Source organism: Conger conger, chromosome 6, assembly GCF_963514075.1.
Source record: "Conger conger chromosome 6, fConCon1.1, whole genome shotgun sequence".
Lineage (NCBI taxonomy): Eukaryota > Metazoa > Chordata > Actinopteri > Anguilliformes > Congridae > Conger > Conger conger.
The window spans coordinates 15,873,005-15,891,499 of record NC_083765.1 but is presented as its reverse complement, the minus strand read 5'-3'; the positions used below and the strand labels follow the sequence as shown (position 1 = coordinate 15,891,499).

General features: G+C 42.4%; 1 protein-coding gene across 2 annotated transcripts in view; it reads left to right on the top strand.

Annotated features, from left to right (window-relative positions):
• Nucleotides 1–17,876, top strand: part of vps13c (vacuolar protein sorting 13 homolog C) — a 78,858-nt gene extending 60,982 nt beyond the window's left edge. For both annotated transcript variants that reach the window (XM_061247098.1, XM_061247097.1), the window contains 22 exons: nt 69–194; nt 581–714; nt 1,014–1,140; nt 1,620–1,855; nt 2,155–2,296; nt 2,505–2,639; nt 2,969–3,050; nt 3,335–3,404; nt 3,635–3,746; nt 4,259–4,372; nt 5,693–5,826; nt 6,003–6,084; nt 6,218–6,331; nt 6,619–6,694; nt 7,216–7,379; nt 8,879–8,924; nt 9,396–9,519; nt 12,098–12,212; nt 14,523–14,614; nt 15,514–15,637; nt 15,793–15,876; nt 16,576–17,876. In XM_061247098.1, the coding sequence (XP_061103082.1) occupies nt 69–194; nt 581–714; nt 1,014–1,140; nt 1,620–1,855; nt 2,155–2,296; nt 2,505–2,639; nt 2,969–3,050; nt 3,335–3,404; nt 3,635–3,746; nt 4,259–4,372; nt 5,693–5,826; nt 6,003–6,084; nt 6,218–6,331; nt 6,619–6,694; nt 7,216–7,379; nt 8,879–8,924; nt 9,396–9,519; nt 12,098–12,212; nt 14,523–14,614; nt 15,514–15,637; nt 15,793–15,876; nt 16,576–16,677 (2,535 nt within the window). In that variant the 3' untranslated portion in view covers nt 16,678–17,876. The remainder of the gene's footprint in view (nt 1–68; nt 195–580; nt 715–1,013; nt 1,141–1,619; nt 1,856–2,154; nt 2,297–2,504; nt 2,640–2,968; nt 3,051–3,334; nt 3,405–3,634; nt 3,747–4,258; nt 4,373–5,692; nt 5,827–6,002; nt 6,085–6,217; nt 6,332–6,618; nt 6,695–7,215; nt 7,380–8,878; nt 8,925–9,395; nt 9,520–12,097; nt 12,213–14,522; nt 14,615–15,513; nt 15,638–15,792; nt 15,877–16,575) is intronic.
• The last annotated feature ends 619 nt before the right edge of the window (nt 17,877–18,495 follow it).

The window sequence follows — 18,495 nt, the reverse complement described above, 5'->3', positions numbered from 1 at the left end:
CAAACACACACACACACATACACTCAGTACACGTACTCCAGCCATGTCCTCTCTTTCCCCTCTCTCAGTGTCTTCCTCTGTGGCCGGAGTCCACCACAGGGAAGCTGTGTGTCCGTGTCGTGGGCTCAGACAGCTCGTCCAAATCCTTCTTCTTCAACAAGCAGGACAATGGTACCCTGCTCAGCGTGGACGTGGTGGGTCTCTAAACTCTCTGGCTCAGGACTGCAAACCTTTGTAATATGTAACATTATGTGTATTATGTCACATAATGTTTATAAATATATAAATATATAATGAAACTATGCTGAATAGCATTATTTTTATTATCCTAGTGCTAGTAGTCATCGTCGTAGTTATAGTAGTATTGTTCTTAGTAATAATACACTTTTTTTATTTTCACAACTTTCATACATGCATTGAAATGCCAACTCGTAGTCATAATGTTTAAAGAGAAATGAAGTATGTGTCTGTTATTGAGCTGTTAAGGGTTTCTGTTAAGTAGAGACTTGTGAAGTGATGCTCAGCAGTAAAATGGCCGACTATGCATGACCTCTGTGCGGCCTCTTCCTCTTGCCCTCAGTGCGGTGGAGTCATCGTCGACGTGAACATTTCAGACCACTCCACCGTCATTAGCTTCAGCGACTACTACCACGGCTCCGCCCCCGCTCTCATTATCAACCACACCCCCAAGGCCACCATGTACTACAAGCAAAGGTGAACATGACTCTTTTCATCTAGTAACAAATTAGCTGTGCATATCTTACAATAATGAACAAGACATTTTTTTATACAATTGTGAAACATAGCAATAACCATAGCAACTGTGTTCTATGTTCTTAGATTGTTCTACCTGTATGTCAGTTTTATCGGTTTATTATTCGGGATTTTAATAATAAACCTACAGTTACTGCTGTTAGCGTGTGCGGGGGTGTGGTAAACAATGCTGTACAAATATAATTGAACTGAATTGCACGCTGTTTGAGTGGAGTTGCTCACTTTGGTCGTGTCCTCAGCGGGTCGCCCAAAGCTCTGGAGCTGAAGCCAGGAGAGGGGCAGCGCTTCGCCTGGGACAACCCCGCCGGGACCCGAAAGCTGGCCTGGAGCTACATGGAGCAGAGCGGGGAGCTGGACCTGATCAAGGTAGGCCAGACCACACACTCAATCATCACCATGCCCATCCCTGCCCACTCCTGCCATGTTCACAGCTCCCTCATCACAGGGCAGCATTAGGCTACAGGACACATTCAGTACTGTTGTGTTTAGTCTGATCTATTATGTTATGTTTTCTTATAGCCAGACATTTCCTCACATCCAGTTATGCACCTTGTAAATAGAACTGTGGTGCTGCTGAAGAGTGAAGCTTGTATGCTTTTAGTCCTACAGTACTGTACTCTCATCTGGTTCCACATTGTGGTCAGGGCTATGGCCAGTCGGACAGTAATGCAGTGTTGGGATGTCAGCTGGGCCTTCATATTTCACATTAGGACTAGTTTCATTTCTCATTCCTTTTGTTTATGTATTTATGCATTCAGACACGCTGTTGCAGTTTTTTTCTCTTGCTATAGGGGTCAGTAGAGTGCAGTGATCTAACCTGTAGTGGTTTTGTTACGGCATATCAGGATGAGTGCGGCCAGTTCGCCTATGACAACGCGTCCCAGATCCACTGGGTGTCCTTCCTGGACGGAAGGCAGCGGGTGCTGCTGTTCACCGAGGACGTGGCGGTGGTGACCAAAGCTCGGCAGGCGGAGGAGATGGAGCAGTTCAAGCAGGAGATCAACGTCTCCCTGCAGAACCTGGGCGTGTCCCTCATCAACAACGACCTGAAGCAGGAGATCGCCTATGTGGGCATCACCAGGTAACCCATTGCACTGAAAAGGAGGATCAGGCTCCCTGTTCTGGTGAAGGTCTGTGGCCTCATACTGCATGGTTCTGATAGGACAGTGAGACTTACCCAGACGACCCTTAATGGGTAGAGGTACCACATGTCATCCAATCAGAGATCACCACATGGGAACTGGGAGATTTGCGATTTGTCACATGCGATTTGTCACATTAAAACCCTTGGTGTTTGTGGTGCTGTAATTTGTGTCATAAGGCAATCCTACATGGCACTGTTTGATCCATTCATGGTATCTCTTCGCAAAACGTTTCCAGCTCTGGAGTCGTGTGGGAGATGAGGCCGAAGAATCGCTGGAAGTCCTTCAATCAAAAGAACATCAACCTTCTGGAGACGGCCTACCAGAAACACCTGTCTGGGAAATCTGATCAAAGCTGGGTGAAAGTGGAAGCCCTTGAGGTGAGACTACACCCGGCCTTCACTTCACCCTCGCTTAGCTGTCGTAAGTGGTGATGGCGAATACTGTATGTCTACCTGTATGACTGAAGCTGACTTCAGTGGATTGAATCATTCCTGTATAAAGACGAGGTGTGATCTCTCAGGAGAGGCTGAAGCTCCACTCTCCTCTCAGGTGAAGCTGAAGCTCCTCTCGTTCTGTCTGAAACAGGTGAACTTCGGCCGGATGGCCATGCGCCAGCCGTACCCCTGCAGCATTCGCAGGAACTTCCTGTCTGGGATCCAGGTGGAGTTCAAACAGTCCCCGCACCAGAGGAGCCTGCGTGCCCAGCTGCACTGGCTCCAGGTACTGCTCCCCTCCCAAAGCTCACATTCCCCCCACAGCTTAACGTGGTATCATCCTTGTGCAGTCTAGGAAAAGGCACAATGTGTTCAGTGAGAGATCAGAACCCAAGTGTGCGGTTGGGCATAGGATTCATTTGTCTTTCAAACCTTGGTATTTCTACGTATTGACTGTTTCCACACATACATGCATTAATATGAACTAAATTCATATCATAAATGAAAAAAAAATCTGTTTTTGTAGTTTGAAGTGCTGGAAAAGGCTCCATGGTAGCTCACATGCTCTATTCACTACAATATGAAGTTCCACATGGTTTCCTCTCCCCCTAACAGGTGGATAACCAGCTCACAGGTGCTATATTTCCCATTGTGTTTCATCCAGTTCCTCCCCCCAAGTCCATCGCCTTAGACTCAGGTAGCTGGATGACCCCATTTTCAACACATTTATGAGCATTATGTATCCATGTGTATATATATATATATATATATATATATATATATATATGTGTGTGTGTGTGTGTGTGTGTGTGTGTTTGAGTAGTAAAGTAACATATGTTCATGTGCATTCATGTGTACTTGAGTGTCAATGTGCATGTTTGTATGCGTGCCTGAACATGTGAGTTTGTGTATGTGTGTTTGAGTGTGTATGTAAGCACTGTTATATGGGAGACCACAGTCATTTCCTTTCCTCTTCTTTAGAGCCAAAGCCATTTATTGATGTCAGCATCATCACAAGATTTAATGAACACAGCCAAGTCATGCAGTTTAAGTAAGTGTGATATCTGCTTACCAGGCTCAACAGTAGGGCTTTGTTTCCTCTACTCTAATTAGCCTTCTTGTTTTATGCATTAAGTTATATTTCCATTGTCTCCTGGGAAACTGCCATATGGAACTTGTGCCATTAAACAGTGTTTATCCAAGCCATTATCTAAGTGCTGGTAATTGTATTTTGTAATAGACTGCACTGTGTAAAATGGCTGACTGCAACTACATCTGCAGGTACTTCATGGCTCTAGTCCAGGAGATGGCTGTGAAGATTGATCAGGGCTTCCTTGGGGCGATTATCGCACTCTTCACTCCTGCCACTGACCCGGAGGATGAAAAGCAGAAGGTGAGCCGGCTGACAGTGGCAGTAATGAGAATGTGGCCATGAGTGCAGTAGCAGCAGTGTAGGATAATGGTTCAGAGGGAACTTGGCTTGTGGCGGTTGTTGGTTTGATTCCTGAATGGGGCATTGTGGTTATGCACTTAGGCAAGGTGCTTAATCTCAATTGCTTCAATGAGATATCCAGCTGTGTAAATTGATTGTATGTGAAAATGTAATTTGTATAACTCACACTGGATTCGGTTGGTGATGAGAAACATGTTAAATGCTGCCCCCTAGCAGTTGCCTGTATTTTTACATAGCAGTGAATGGACATGATACGTTTGTTGCTTATTTTCACCATTCCGAGTCAATAGGTTTTCTCTCACCTGAGAAGTATTCGACGTGGAATTTCAACATTTCTGCATTTTGTTTTTATGTAGCACTGCAAGCACACTGCAACAGCGCTGGTGTGTTTTGCTCATGTGCAGGCTTTTCTAGGGACAAGGTTGTCAGGAATGTTTTCTAAATCCTTTCAGAATAAGCTCATTGAGAAGGATCTTGAGTCGCTGCAGGCAGAGCTCATGGAGACATCAATGACGGACACCTCAGGCCTCAGCTTCTTTGAGCACTTCCACATCTCCCCTATCAAAGTAAGAGTCTCTTTCTCCAGCAAGCGTCCATATCTCCCCTATGAAACAAGTCTGTACAAAGTACAGTTTCTGTATCTCCCCTATCAAAGTGTGAGTTGCTTTTATAGCATTCATCCATATCTCCCCTATGAAACAAGTCTCTGTTCAGTGAGTGTTCACTTTCCACATCTCCCCTATCAAAGTAAGAGTCTCTTTCTACAGCATTATGTCCATATCCCCCCTGTGAAACAAGTCTTTTTACAGAATATGTTCAGATATCCCCTATGAAAGAAGTGTCTGCTCAAAGTACATTTTCCACATTTCCAATATCAAAGTAAAGCTACCTTTGTATAGCAGATGGTATGTCCATATCCCCCCTGTGAAACATCTCTGCTCAGAGTACACTTTCCACATCTGTCCTATCAAAGTAAGAATATCTTCACAGCACAATTCCACATATCTCCCATCCCAGTACGAGTCTCTTTTCACCATTCACTTCCACATCTTTCCTGCCAAAGGAAGAGCATTTTTACAGCGCTCTAAAATGCCCTATCAAAGTACAAGCTCCTTTCTCCCAGTGCTCATGAGGTGCTTTTACCAAGCATTGAGGAACTGAACCATTCCCCATGCTGCAGCTTCCCTTCATTATATGTAACATTACAGCATTGATCTAAAGATTTATTTTGTGAGTATGTATACAAGTAAAATATTGCATGTCCTGAATGATTTAGCTTGTCTGTTTTGTGTTTGGTGTGAGCATATTTGTCCTGTGTTGTGTGAGCATATCTGTTGTGTGTTGTGTGTGAGCATATCTGTTGTGTGTTTTGTGTGAGCATATCTGTCCTGTGTTTTGTGTGAGCATATCTGTCCTGTGTTTTGTGTGAGCATATCTGTTGTGTGTTGTGTGTTTTGTGTGAGCATATCTGTTGTGTTTTGTGCGAGCATATCTGTTGTGTGTTTTGTGTGAGTATATCTGTCCTGTGTTTTGTGTGAGCATATCTGTCCTGTGTTGTGTGAGCATATGTGTTGTGTGTTGTGTGTGAGCATATCTGTTGTGTGTTGTGTGTTTTGTGTGAGCATATCTGTTGTGTGTTTTGTGTGAGCGTATCTGTTGTGTGTTGTGTGTTATGTGTAAGCGTATCTGTTGTGTGTTTTGTGTTAGCGTATCTGTTGTATTGTGTGTTATGTGTAAGCATATCTGTTGTGTGTTGTGTGTTATGTGTGAGCGTATCTGTTGTGTGTTGTGTGTTGTGTGTTGTGTGTGAGCGTGTCTGTTGTGTGTGAGCATTCATCAGTGTTGATGCTGTCTTTGGAGATGAATAAGCCCTGTCCTCCCTGCAGTTGCACCTGAGCCTGTCCCTGGGCTCCAGTGGAGAGGACTCTGAGCACCAGGAAATGGTCGCCATCCAGTCCGTAAACTTACTCCTGAAAAGCATCGGGGCGACTCTGACAGATGTGGATGATCTCATCTTTAAGTGAGCCATTTTGCTAGACGTTTAGTTTGTTAATACATTTATTTTTTGTCTTGCTGTTAATAAACTGATGCTAAATGAGTTAAGATATACAACGTTTTGAGAAAACGCACGCTCTTAAAATGTGCTTGGTGAACTGCTCATTAGCTGCTTAGTGAACAGGAGTCTATGCTGTGCAGGCTGGCCTTCTTCGAAGTGAAGTACCAATTCTACAGAAGAGAGAAGCTGATGTGGGCTGTGATCCGACACTACTCTGAACAGGTACGACGCATGATCCATCCCTTCCCTCAACCCACACAGTCAACCCTTCTGCAACTTTTATAGGGTGGCTGAAGGTTTGGGTTGGAGTACTTCGTTAGATTGGATGCTCACTACCACCTTTTCTTCTCCACAGTTCCTGAAGCAGATGTATGTGCTGGTGTTGGGCCTGGATGTGCTGGGGAATCCGTTTGGACTCATTCGAGGCCTGTCTGAGGGAGTGGAGGCCTTCTTTTACGAGCCCTTCCAGGTTAGGATATGTCCCTGTAAAATGCACCGCACTGTCATTTACACTGAATCTGTAATCAGACTTTATAAAGTAGCTAAGTGCTGCTGTTGATCTTGTATTTGAAACGCCACACCTCTGCTTTTGAATGATACTTCATGATACTTTGTGATATGTTAGGTGCAAAAAGCCTGCAAAGTATATTGTGAAAATGACGGAAAGGTAAAGGAGATGAATTATCAGAGGCGTCTGGACGCTGGGTTATGAGTGGAGGATGAGAAGGCCTTCTGGTTTCCGTGTGCCTGTCACAGGGAGCCGTCCAGGGGCCAGAGGAGTTTGCAGAGGGCTTTGTGATTGGAGTGCGCAGTCTGCTGGGACATACAGTGGGTAAGGAAGCACCCTTTTATTTCTTTTTTATTCATATTTATAAATAAAATGAGCACAAAACACAGGGACATTGATGTTATAAGAGGTGCCAGGCAGCTGACCCAGGTCAAACTGACTGCTTTAACTGCTGCTTTTCGCCTGCTTATGGATCGGGTTCCCTCTGTACAGAAAGGGGAGGGGACTATCTGAGTACTAGGCAGAATAAACTATAAGTGTATAATAAGTAGTACTCCAAATGTTCCATGTTGGATCTAAAGAGTCTTATGGGTTAGGTGATTTTGACCAGTGTTTTTTTATTAATGTATATTTTATCATCTACTGTATGGCTTGTATACTGAGGAAACATTTGTGTTCAACCCGTAACTTTAGAGGCAGCTATTTGGGATAGACTCGTCCTGATTTACTTGTTACTTTAGTACGTACTTTTCTATGGTTCATATATGGGTGGAGCTATCACGTGTCATCAGTAAAGAAAAGTATTTTGGTAGGATCAAACTTGTCATCTCTCTGTTCTCCTCCAGGGGGAGCTGCAGGGATGGTGTCTCGGATCACTGGCTCTGTGGGCAAAGGCCTAGCCGCCATCACCATGGACAAAGAGTACCAGCAGAAACGCAGGGAGGAGATGAACCGAACGCCCAAAGACTTTGGGGAGAGTCTGGCCAAAGGAGGGAAGGGCTTTCTCAAGGTATCCACCCTCCGCCTGATCCCGGAACAAACTGCCCAAAACTAACCCCATACTTCACCAAATCACTCTCAGTAAAAAGTAGATCTACTAGTGTCTTCAGTGTCACAACACTTAATGGGACGACAAACATGTTGTATGATATAAAAATTTTACATTTACTGTATTCTGAATGTGGTTTTATGGCCAACTGACAACTATAATCGCCCGACTGGAAAATATATGCTTACACAGTATATCTGAGATGCAACATTTTTTTTTAATGACTTGCTGTGCTTACTCCACAACATACGGCATGCACTCAGCAAAGAAACATTTGTTTGCTACCAATCAGGCGGGCTGTTGTTGTGAATGCTGGAATGTGCCATGTGAGACCTTTGGTTTTGTGTGCTATTTTTAGGAGAGACAAATGCCTTGCAGCAAATATCACATGAATATGAATAGTGTGCTCTGCTGCTGTATGTGGTTTCAAGCGAAAAGCTAAAACCGTGGAAAAAATGCAAACAGCCCTCTAGGCACCGGGGTACTGCACTTTTCTACCACAGCCTTTTTCTACCCTGCATTTTTCAATTAATTTCATATAGGCATAGTGTGCTTGGAAATTTAATACCAAGGTAACATGTACATAGAAAAACTTCTTTTTATTTTAATGTGGCTATGTTGTAAAATAAAGTCACTTTATTTTAAAAAATCTTTTTATATGACCATATTCTGTCAAATTACAACCACAAGAGTGCAAGGTTAATACGATTGTAAGCTCTTAAGAGCTACAGTATGAGTTACTTCAGAAAATATGTAAGGACCGCAGATACGCTGTATGCATTTACTGTGCAGATGTGGAGGGAAATAATTGCCAGATGTCTGGATTTCCCGGCTATGGGTCACTATCGTTTTGTGTAGGTGCATAAGGGTTAAGTCACTTTCTCTGTCTGCATTGTTATGAATATAAATTAATTCTTTATTGTGACTGCAAAAAGCAGCTGGCCAATTTATTTATATTTTTCCAGGAGGCTAGAGTTACCTTGTCACTTGTAATATAGTAATTACAAGAAAATGATTTGCTTATGCATAGAATTCATTATAGATCAAATAGGCTACCTTGTCTTTTTGTAATGAACAAGTCATTTTCAGTGGAAATGACATTGTAGATGATGTATGCCCCATGAATTTACTTAAATTAAAATACATTTATGCAGGTAATAGCAGTTGAAATAGTTTGTGAGGCCCACAGAACAATGAATGAATGTGAATTATGGCTATTACACCTGATGTGTGATGTGTCCAGTTCTGATGGAAATGAATGATATTATATTAGCTCTGTCATTCCCCCATTCTAATTCTGTGTTTCCAAGTTACCAGCCCTATTTCTTATTTTGCTCTGCTGCTAGGGGAAATGAAGGGCTCATTACTGAATTGAAGTTGTCTAGCATAACTGTCAGGCTCTGTTTTAGAAAGGAAAGCTCTCTATGAAGTCCAAACAGCCCTGTCTCCTCTTTCCACAGGGTGTGGTCGGTGGAGTGACTGGGATTGTCACAAAACCTGTGGAAGGTGTGTTTGCTACTCTGATATTGTTTTCGTGTTTCATTGTCTGATTATTCTGCTCATTCTGATAACGCCTCTGTTCAACATAAAGAAGATGCTTTTGCATGAACTATAATAGGCAATAACTGTATATTACCCGTTGAAATCATCCACAGATCTATGATGACAGTCAGCCATTTGCAAAGTGCACTGATCTGCACAATAGCAGAGTGTGCTGAGATATTATCTGAACTGTGGTTAAAGCGGAGAAGAACTTTGGAACTGTGGCAACCAGTTTATTTGTTATCTGTCTGTTTGTTTTTGTTGGCCAGCTGAAATTGTCTTGTTTTTTAGTATCATGATAAAGTTTTATTTTCATACTATATAGAGTGAGTGTCATGCATCTTTGGCTTCCATAATACAATTTCGACTCTGGCCGTTGGAGCACTGCTGATGCGTTTCCAGTTTTTCCAGACCTGCCATCATTGTTTGTTTCAGGGGCGAAGAAGGAGGGCGCGGCTGGGTTCTTCAAGGGCATCGGGAAGGGCCTGGTGGGGGTGGTGGCCCGGCCCACGGGGGGCATCGTGGATATGGCCAGCAGCACCTTCCAGGGGATCCAGAGGTACGGTGTGCCCCACACTCCCCGAACGCCACGACTCCTCCAATGAAGCAGTTAACATCTGCTGCTCCTCTGAACACAGTGAATCCTAATACGGAGGAGGATAGTGTTTGTAAGACTGCTGATCCCTTTCTGACTTTTACAGTACAGAATGCCAGACAGTACATTTTATTTTTAATATATTTCCTATTAGTTTGATTGTTTGCTCTTTTTGGTCAGTGCGCCAATTCAAAATAACTAATTTCATGTTTTCTGTTTTCTTATCACTAAATCCTGTGGAATTGTTTTTGTTGTTTTTCATGGTTAAGTGAGTGAGTATTTGGTCACACGCAAGGTGTCATAGCGCTCCTTTGACCAGTTGCTAAGCTTTTTGAATTAGCCTGCTAGGCCATGGCAGGCTCAAGCATTTGACTGCTGTAAACGGATTTTGGGTGGTAAAGGGAATGTTCCTGAGCTGGCATGATGGAGGTTTTAACAGAGATCTTACTCACAGAAAGGTAAGTTTTGCATCTTGACCATGGAAGATGCAACCCCTTGTACAGTGCATTATTTACATGTACTGTACAAGCCAATGGATTTAAATGAATGGACATGTGAATTAATACTCAACATGTGACCCTACATCATTTTAACACTGCACCCAACTGCCCTTCCACGCTGGAGCATTGAGACAAACGGCCTAGCCCTGAGAGAACCTCTGACCAGGGAGGGAGGTGACTTAATAACGGCTGAAAAATACACCATAGTTTTCGTCCAATTTTGGGATGTTAAACCTCTATCATTTAAATGTGTACATGTTTATGAGCCAGTACATACATTACATACATTTTAATGGCGTATCTCCAAATCAATTTGCTTAAATTTACTGTTTGTTTATTGATTGTAGACATCACTTTTGTTACATTTGGAAACATTCAAATAAAATCTGATGTATTTATGTAGCATATACTGGGATGCAGTGCTCTGCATAGCCTAGCTTAATATTGGAGCAAGCCTAGGACAGCAGTTTCCAGAAGCTATGAAATTATTGCTGTTGTTTCTAGAAGAAAAGGCGCAGCTACATTTGGAATTTTATCCATTTGATGAGGTCCTGTTTTATTTGGCTGACATTGCTAGCTGTACAGCCAAAGAGGGTTCATTTACATCTAGTAATATTCAAAGTTGCTTTGACAAGAATGTGATATAATTTCTTAAATGATTATTGCTTTGTCAATAGATTCAGATTAAGATTGTAATCTTGCAGAAACAAGTTTTACTGCACCTAGACAATTGCACCTACTTTTCATGTACGCTTTTAAATGAACACTTTTAAATATGAATCACCAGGGGATCATATTTAATAGAGGGGACTCATATTTGATAGATTTTTAACATCCTTAGTCTTAGTATGCAGCCTGAAGCATGGTTGTACAAATTGAAACAGGCCTGAAATGACCTAACAGCAGCAGAGCGGATGATTTCAGCCACACTCGAACCCGAAGTCTAACTGCACTCAAACTCCTCCTCCTCCTCCCGGTGCTCTTCTCTCTGGGCTCGGCCGGCTGCACGCAGGCACTGCACTGCCGGATGGAAGAACCAATCACAACCTGACATCACGCTGGACCACCAGTAGTGTGTCAGTTCAGGAGAAAATTAGCCCTCTGCTTATTTGATTGAGCTGATTTTATTAGAGTATGTATATTCATACTGTACACAGTTTTTTGTAATTGCCCTCTATAGGTACATTTATTTGGAACATAAAATGTAATTTATATTTTTTGGGGGAATATAAATATGTTTTAGTCAATCCTAGTGAATCATACTCCCATGTCTCTCAGGATATCAGTGGCCTATTCAAGGCTGATTAACCATTTTTGATATGTCCACCAAAACAGTTCCTGGTTTTCCTTTTCCTCTGAGTAAAGGTGAGGAATGTTCAGGGAGGGGTTGTGGGTGGTGGTGGTGGTCCCACAGAAAGCCACACATAAACCTTAACACCACTGTACACCTGGACCAGGATTCTGTCAGCCTCTCTTAAATCCACACCAAAGGGCCTTCATGCTAATCCTCCCAAACAGCCACAACGGCTGCCCCTGCTTTTGTCTTGAACACCCCGCCCTGCTACTTCCACTCTCGAGTGGTGACCCCCCCATACACTGCTGTTGCCCTGGTGATTGCGTAGCGTGAAGACCCTACCCCCCACAGCATTTTCTCCATCCATCATTCTGCATCATTCTCCAAATGAATAAATGCATCTCTCAATAACCAAATGGACTTTGCTATTCCATGCTCCCCATATAGAGGTAACGAAAGGTGAGAAACAACTGCTCCTGTCGAGAGCGATCGCACGCTGTTGCAATGCATAGCTTTTCAGTCGATCCTATCAAGGCACAGCCAAGCAAACCATGAAAAACATTTGTTCTAGATCTGTGCAGCGTGTTAAAGAGGTGGTTCTGAGTGCCCTTAAGAAAGAGGTGACGGAAGAGAAATGTGTAAAACAGGCACAAGGGGTGCCCTGTATATGATACCGTTTAGAGTAATGAGACACAGTTGAATTTCTCCCATATTTGGAAGAGAGCTGACGCTTGCTGTTGATTGACAGGGTGGCGGAATCGACGGAGGAGGTGACCAAGCTGAGGCCTGTTCGGCTCATCAGTGAGGATGGCATCGTTCGGCCGTACGACCAGGTGCAGTCCCAGGGCTACGACCTGTTCCAGGTGAGCCAGCGCTCCTCTGCACGGCACATTTCATCCGTCTACGTCCATCCAGTGACCAATGTCTGCATAGTGCTCTTGCTTCATCGCGTGCTGGAAAAACCTCAGTAGTTCACCCCGGCACACATGGCATGCTTCTTTTTCCTACCTCCTTTTGAGTTAATCCTTTTACGTTCGACATTATAAAGAAGTATTGTCTATTCAAAACATGTCAGTTATTACTTCCATGTGGCAGCCATTATCAAAGATGACACATAGGGTGGGAGGCAGACTGTGAGGTCACACTGTTCTAGTTCTCTGATGAAAAAATAACTTGAGTCATGGTAGCACCAGCTGCAAAATCTTACAGTAGTTTTAGTACTAGAGTACGAGAGTACTATTCTGTACTATTTAGAGGGACTCACCTGAATTCTGTCATTTTAATAGATGTAGGCTTATAGTAAATTAAAAAAATTGTCAGCCAGTTAGTTACTAGTAGAGTTAGTGCGCACTTCGAGCAGTGAGGAAAAGTGTGTTCTTAAAGTGAGATCCTGGCAATATGCCGATATGCTTGCAATGGCTGAGCTTGACCCAGTTGACCAAGTGTAAAAACAGATTTAGTTATAGTATAGTTTCTTTTTCATTAATAACTGACACGTTTTGATAGTATGATTGCACTGTATTGCATTCTTCCATTTTTTTAATGGTGTAACCATTCATGTGATCTTCAGTAATATTTTTTGTTTTCTTTCATATCTCTTTGTGTTACATTTGAAAGTCTAACCTTTCTCCTTTCTTATCTTTCTTATCTTTCTGACATGCTGCCTGAAAAGGATTAATGGGGGAGGGCTATTGAAGAGAGGGGGGGAGGGTATAAAGGGTCTGTGATTCTCTGTTGGGGTGGTGGGGGGTGGAGGTTATGAGGCAGGTTGTATGAAGGGTTTCGACTTTGTGTTTAAATATCATACCAGCGCTTACACATATTACAGCACCAGTGACATCATCAGTTGAAGACTGCATATGTAAACCACTTTAATGCAGCAGTTCTGTGTCGGCATGTTAAGCTCTGTGTAGCCTGGACAACAGGCTCTACCCTGGTGCCATAGCCCAGCCATACGGTCATTTCATTACAAAGAAAAAATCACATTTTTACCACCGGGAAACATTCAAGGTTTCAGGTTTTCCTTTTTTCTTTTATTTATTTTTTTGTTTTTGCTTACCAGAACAAATTCTGGTTACATACCTCAGCGACAGCCAGGAATATTTACATTGTCTTGGTATTGACAGATTGCCTTGTGCCAAACACCACCAAGTTTGCATTTCAGCCAGAAGTACATAAAGACACTTCATCAAAGCATTCTATCGAAACAAGACTTAAAGCAGTTGAGCATTCTGACCTCATATGCACCCAACGGGCATTGCTGAGCACACAAGAAAAAAAAAAAAAGTGTCAGTGTCAGTTTATAATTATTTGCATACCATAGCACAGAAAACCATCTTATGGTACAAGTAAAATAATACAAATCTTTTTTTGCATTATTAGTGTGCTACGTTGGCGACAGCACACTATATTTTTCTAAAGTTCCCCTAAAAAGTTTCAGATCTTTTCTCATGGCTGTAAATTCATAGTGATGCAACTAATGTTTTAGCCTTTCATTTATGTACCTGTTCAATTGAGCTTTTAAAATGGCAGAAATAATGTGTCCACATTAATATGAATCAATACAAAGCACTTATTTATTTTCATACTTTGTATTATTTAAATGATGCATGGTGGAAACGATGTACTTTGATATGAACTGTATTCAATTTAAAATGTTTTATTTATATATGTAGCATTTTTTGCATAATATTTCTGTATTTAATCCTGAAAATGAATTATTTTGTGTTTGAAGTTATTTTGAATGTATGTTAAGTCTTAAAGTGAGAACTGTGATTTGATGTTACTTGTTAGGTGTACAGTATTACTCATCTTATGTAAGGGTATTTTAATCATAAACTTATAATAAAAGGTACTTGTCTGCTTTGTTGTGATATTTTATTTTTCTGAAACTTTGGACAACTGCATTTATCTCAAGTATAAATAATTTCACTAGAAAGAATGAATTTCTAGAAGCTTATATACAAATGTATGTATCAAGGCAGAAACAAGTGGCATTATAAAAATAAGAATAAAAGTGAAGGAAATTTTTATTTGTATGTGATGTCATCAGTAACTATATATTGCTGTAGATTGTTCTAGAGTGTACAATTAATCACTCAAACTAAAATTGGACCCCATGCTTACAGGTACTGTACTCTCACAATGGTAATGTCCCTGTCGCTTTCTTTCAGAGGTCAGAGATTAAGCAGCTAGACGGAGAGATATTCCGAGAGCACTCTGAATTCCCTGGCCACAGAAGAACCAACATAATTGTGACCAACAGGTAAGGGTGAGACACACAGTGTAATGGAGCTCACTGCACACTGGAGCTCACGCAGTGTAATGGATCTCACTGCACACTGGAGCTCACGCAGCGTAATGGAGCTCACTGCACACTGGAGCTCACGCAGTGTAATAGAGCTCACTGCACACTGGAGCTCAGGCAGTGTAATAGAGCTCACTGCACACTGGAGCTCACGCAGTGTAATAGAGCTCACTGCACACTGGAGCTCACGCAGTGTAATAGAGCTCACTGCACACTGGAGCTCACGCAGTGTAATAGAGCTCACTGTACACTGGGGCTCACGCAGTGTAATGGAGCTCACTGCACACTGGAGCTCACGCAGTGTAATGGAGCTCACTGCACACTGGAGCTCACGCAGTGTAATGGAGCTAACTGCACACTGGAGCTCACGCAGTGTAATAGAGCGCACTGCACACTGGAGCTCACGCAGTGTAATAGAGCTCACTGCACACTGGAGCTCACGCAGTGTAATGGAGCTCACTGCACACTGGAGCTCACGCAGTGTAATGGAGCTCACTTCACACTGGAGCTCACGCAGTGTAATGGAGCTCACTGCACACTGGGGCTCACGCATTACCGGGGCTGTGGACTTACTGCTTTACCAATACCTGCGCTAGCCAACCTGAAAGTGCTTCTTTCATTTCAATACAATTGAAACCATCCAGAATTTGTATCAAAAGTTATGTTGAAAATCATTACAATCATCACAATTATTTGACAGTGATCAGGGGTTCAGGTGACCGTGTCCTGCAGCTGACTGTATATCTGCAAGTCTTAATATTCAGCATGACGTGATGTTTTTTGTATGGGCCAGAGATTACAGTGTGATATTTATTTTCCTGTGTGTGTGTGTGTGTGTGTGTGTGTGTGTGTTATAGGCGAGTCCTGTGTGTGAAGGAGATTGAGTTTGTAGGACACTTCAATAAGGAGTGGGAGTGCTTATTTGAACACTTCAGCCGGCCTCCAGTTGCGAGTGGAGGAGACCTGAGATTATACTGCAAGGTATGGCTGCCTGTGGCTCCGTAAGTCACAGTGATTGGCATTCATCCCTCTTCACCTTTGCTTTATGGTTTAATAAAATCCTATGAAAAGGTTGTGTAAAATGCTAAATTGAAAAATGGATGTATTGGCAGGGAATGAGCTCTTTGTTTGTACAGGAACAGAACAAACTGAATTTCCCCAAGAAGGATGGACAGGAGCCAGTGAGGGTTGTGCATCTTAAGGAGGCAGCTGTTGCCCAGGTAACATATCTCCTCTCTCGACAGTACTGTGTTGTTGTTTCTTCTTCATCTTATTATACTGCTAGAGTAAACTGAGGCCACACTTTTAAACCATGGTCCATGTTTCAATGTACTTTTCATAAGAGTTAAGCAAAAAAAGTCAACTTACAGAAAACAAATAAAGCATAAAAATAATAAATGGACAGTAAGGACTATGGAGGTCACGCTAATATTGTTTTGAGATATTCTCATTTGCAGGCCTAGCATAATCTTGACAACCATGCACTTAACAGAAATAAGTGCACAAGACCATCATAATTACAGGAAGTTGTGTTGCCTGTTAGCCTTTCTTACTACTGCTCCTACAGTACTCTTCTGTTTGAATGGAGGAATCCCCACACTTTTAATATCCTGCCTTTGTCTTGCTGCATAGAATTTCCATAGATTTTCTGAATCTGCAGCACTGCTATTCCCAGACATAGTGAGCCCACCTCTCAGTCTCTCTCTGTCTCTCTCTCTTTCTGTCTGCCAGTCAGTCAGTCAAAAAATAATTCACACTGATGTAAATATTTTTCTCCTTATTTGACCAAATGCTACATACACAAGCACTGAATAAAAACACTGAAGGGGTGGGGGGGGGGGGGGGGGGGGTAGGGGGGGGGGCTCAGAGTTGGGGAGACTGTGGGACCCCCCTGACGGCCTCTTGCGTTCGCTCTGCAGAAACTGTGCGACGCCATCACAGAGGCCCAGGTGGCCTGTCGCCAGCATCGCATGGCGAGGCAGAAGTCCCAGCGCTTCCTCAAGCCTGGCGGCCGGAGCTAGGCTCACCGCACACCGGCGTCACCGCACACCGGCGTCACCGCACACCGGCCACACCGCGCACCGGCCACACCGCGCGGGAAAAAGAGCTTGCACTAACACCTGTTCCTTTTGTCTGCCTATTCCTGTTTACAAACACACAGGGTATTGCCTAACTGGGATTTAGCATCCGAAGGGATAGAATTGAATTCCTTAAACTTGCCAAATGCATTGAAACACCGTGACTAAGAAAGGGATAACCGATGAGATGAATGTGTGTGTTTCAAACTGCCAAATGCATTCAAACACTGAGACTAAGAAAGTGCTAACTGATTAGATGATTGTATGTGTTTTAAACTGCAAAATGTTTTCAGACACCAAGACAAAGAAAGTGATGACTGACAAGATGAATGTACAAATGTAAAGCACTAATTAGTCAGCGGCATACAGTACCTTGTTCAGTTTCTTGTTTTTGTTGTTAATGGTCCTTTAAAGACATGAAATGTTGAACATACATCAGAAGGACAAATGTATGGAGTATGTAGTAGTTTTAGTGGGATTAGTGGTAATTAGTGTGTTTGTTCAGGTTGTTGATTTATTTTTATTTGGCTTTTTGTGTTGAAATGAGGCAGCTAGCACTTTATTATTTTATTTTGGTACACCTGCTTCAGTTCAGTGGCAATTTGAGCTTGTTTCCACAAGTGTTCATCAGGAAAAGGAGTCATTTAAAGATGATTTTGGAAAAGTATGTATACCACTCCATATACTCTAGTATGCATTCAATTTAATTTACCAGGGAGAAATCATGTCACTATAAGACTATGCAAATGTTATATACAAGCAACACACGTCCATATAAAAGTATATGTAATAATCAATGATCAATTTGAAGGACCAAAGAACCGAACAAATAAACAACGATACATATATTTTACTTGAAGTATTTTCTATGTGAATGCGGGATTAAGGTGAGTGGGTTTGTTCCCTATCTGTTAGTCTGCTCCTTTTCAGTATTCTTCTGCTCAATTTAGATGATAATAACATGCATCATTTTACTCCTTATTCCAGTAGGTACAGTTGTATTTCAAACATGTTTTAAGGCTTCTTTTTTTCTGATTGTTTATGGAACATATCCCTGTCATTATTCAGCTTCAACATATCTACAAAGCCCTTAATCACAATCACTTGGGGAGATGGAATTAAAAACGTGAATTAAAGCCTGACCAGTACTTGGTGTGATTATTTTACATGTGTCTGTGAGTGAGTATGCAAGTACATAAGTGTGTGAAAGTTATAGGCCCTTTTCCAAGTGAGTGTGCATGTGTTTGTGTCCTTTCATTATGGAGTGGTAGGAGGCACTCCGTTCAGCTATCATAAGCAGGACTGTGGTTTTCCTGCTGAAGAATAAAAACCTGACTCCACAATAGGTTCTGTGCTAAAGAATAAACACCTGACTCACCAGCGTGCTTGGGGAGCGACTACTTTGAGCGGTTAAAAGACGGCACAATAAACCGCAACAAAGCCTTAGGGATGAACCCTGAGGAGAGGCGGTGAACAACACAATAAAAGGAGACGTGCCCCACACTCCTCTACCAATCCCAGGTAAAGCTCACAAACACTCAAGTTGATGGGATACGGACAATGGGCAGTGAAAACTATTTGCTGAATGCCCCTCTCGATGGGGTAAAAGATGACTTGTGAAAAATACAGGAGAGCAATCTTCAGGATCTCACTGGGAGATCATCGGGTGTGATGACAACCATAGCAGCAGTTTGAAGAGAATGACCTTTAACCTCCTGCTTTCTCTCCTCAGTATGCAGACATGCAGTCAAATAGACATTG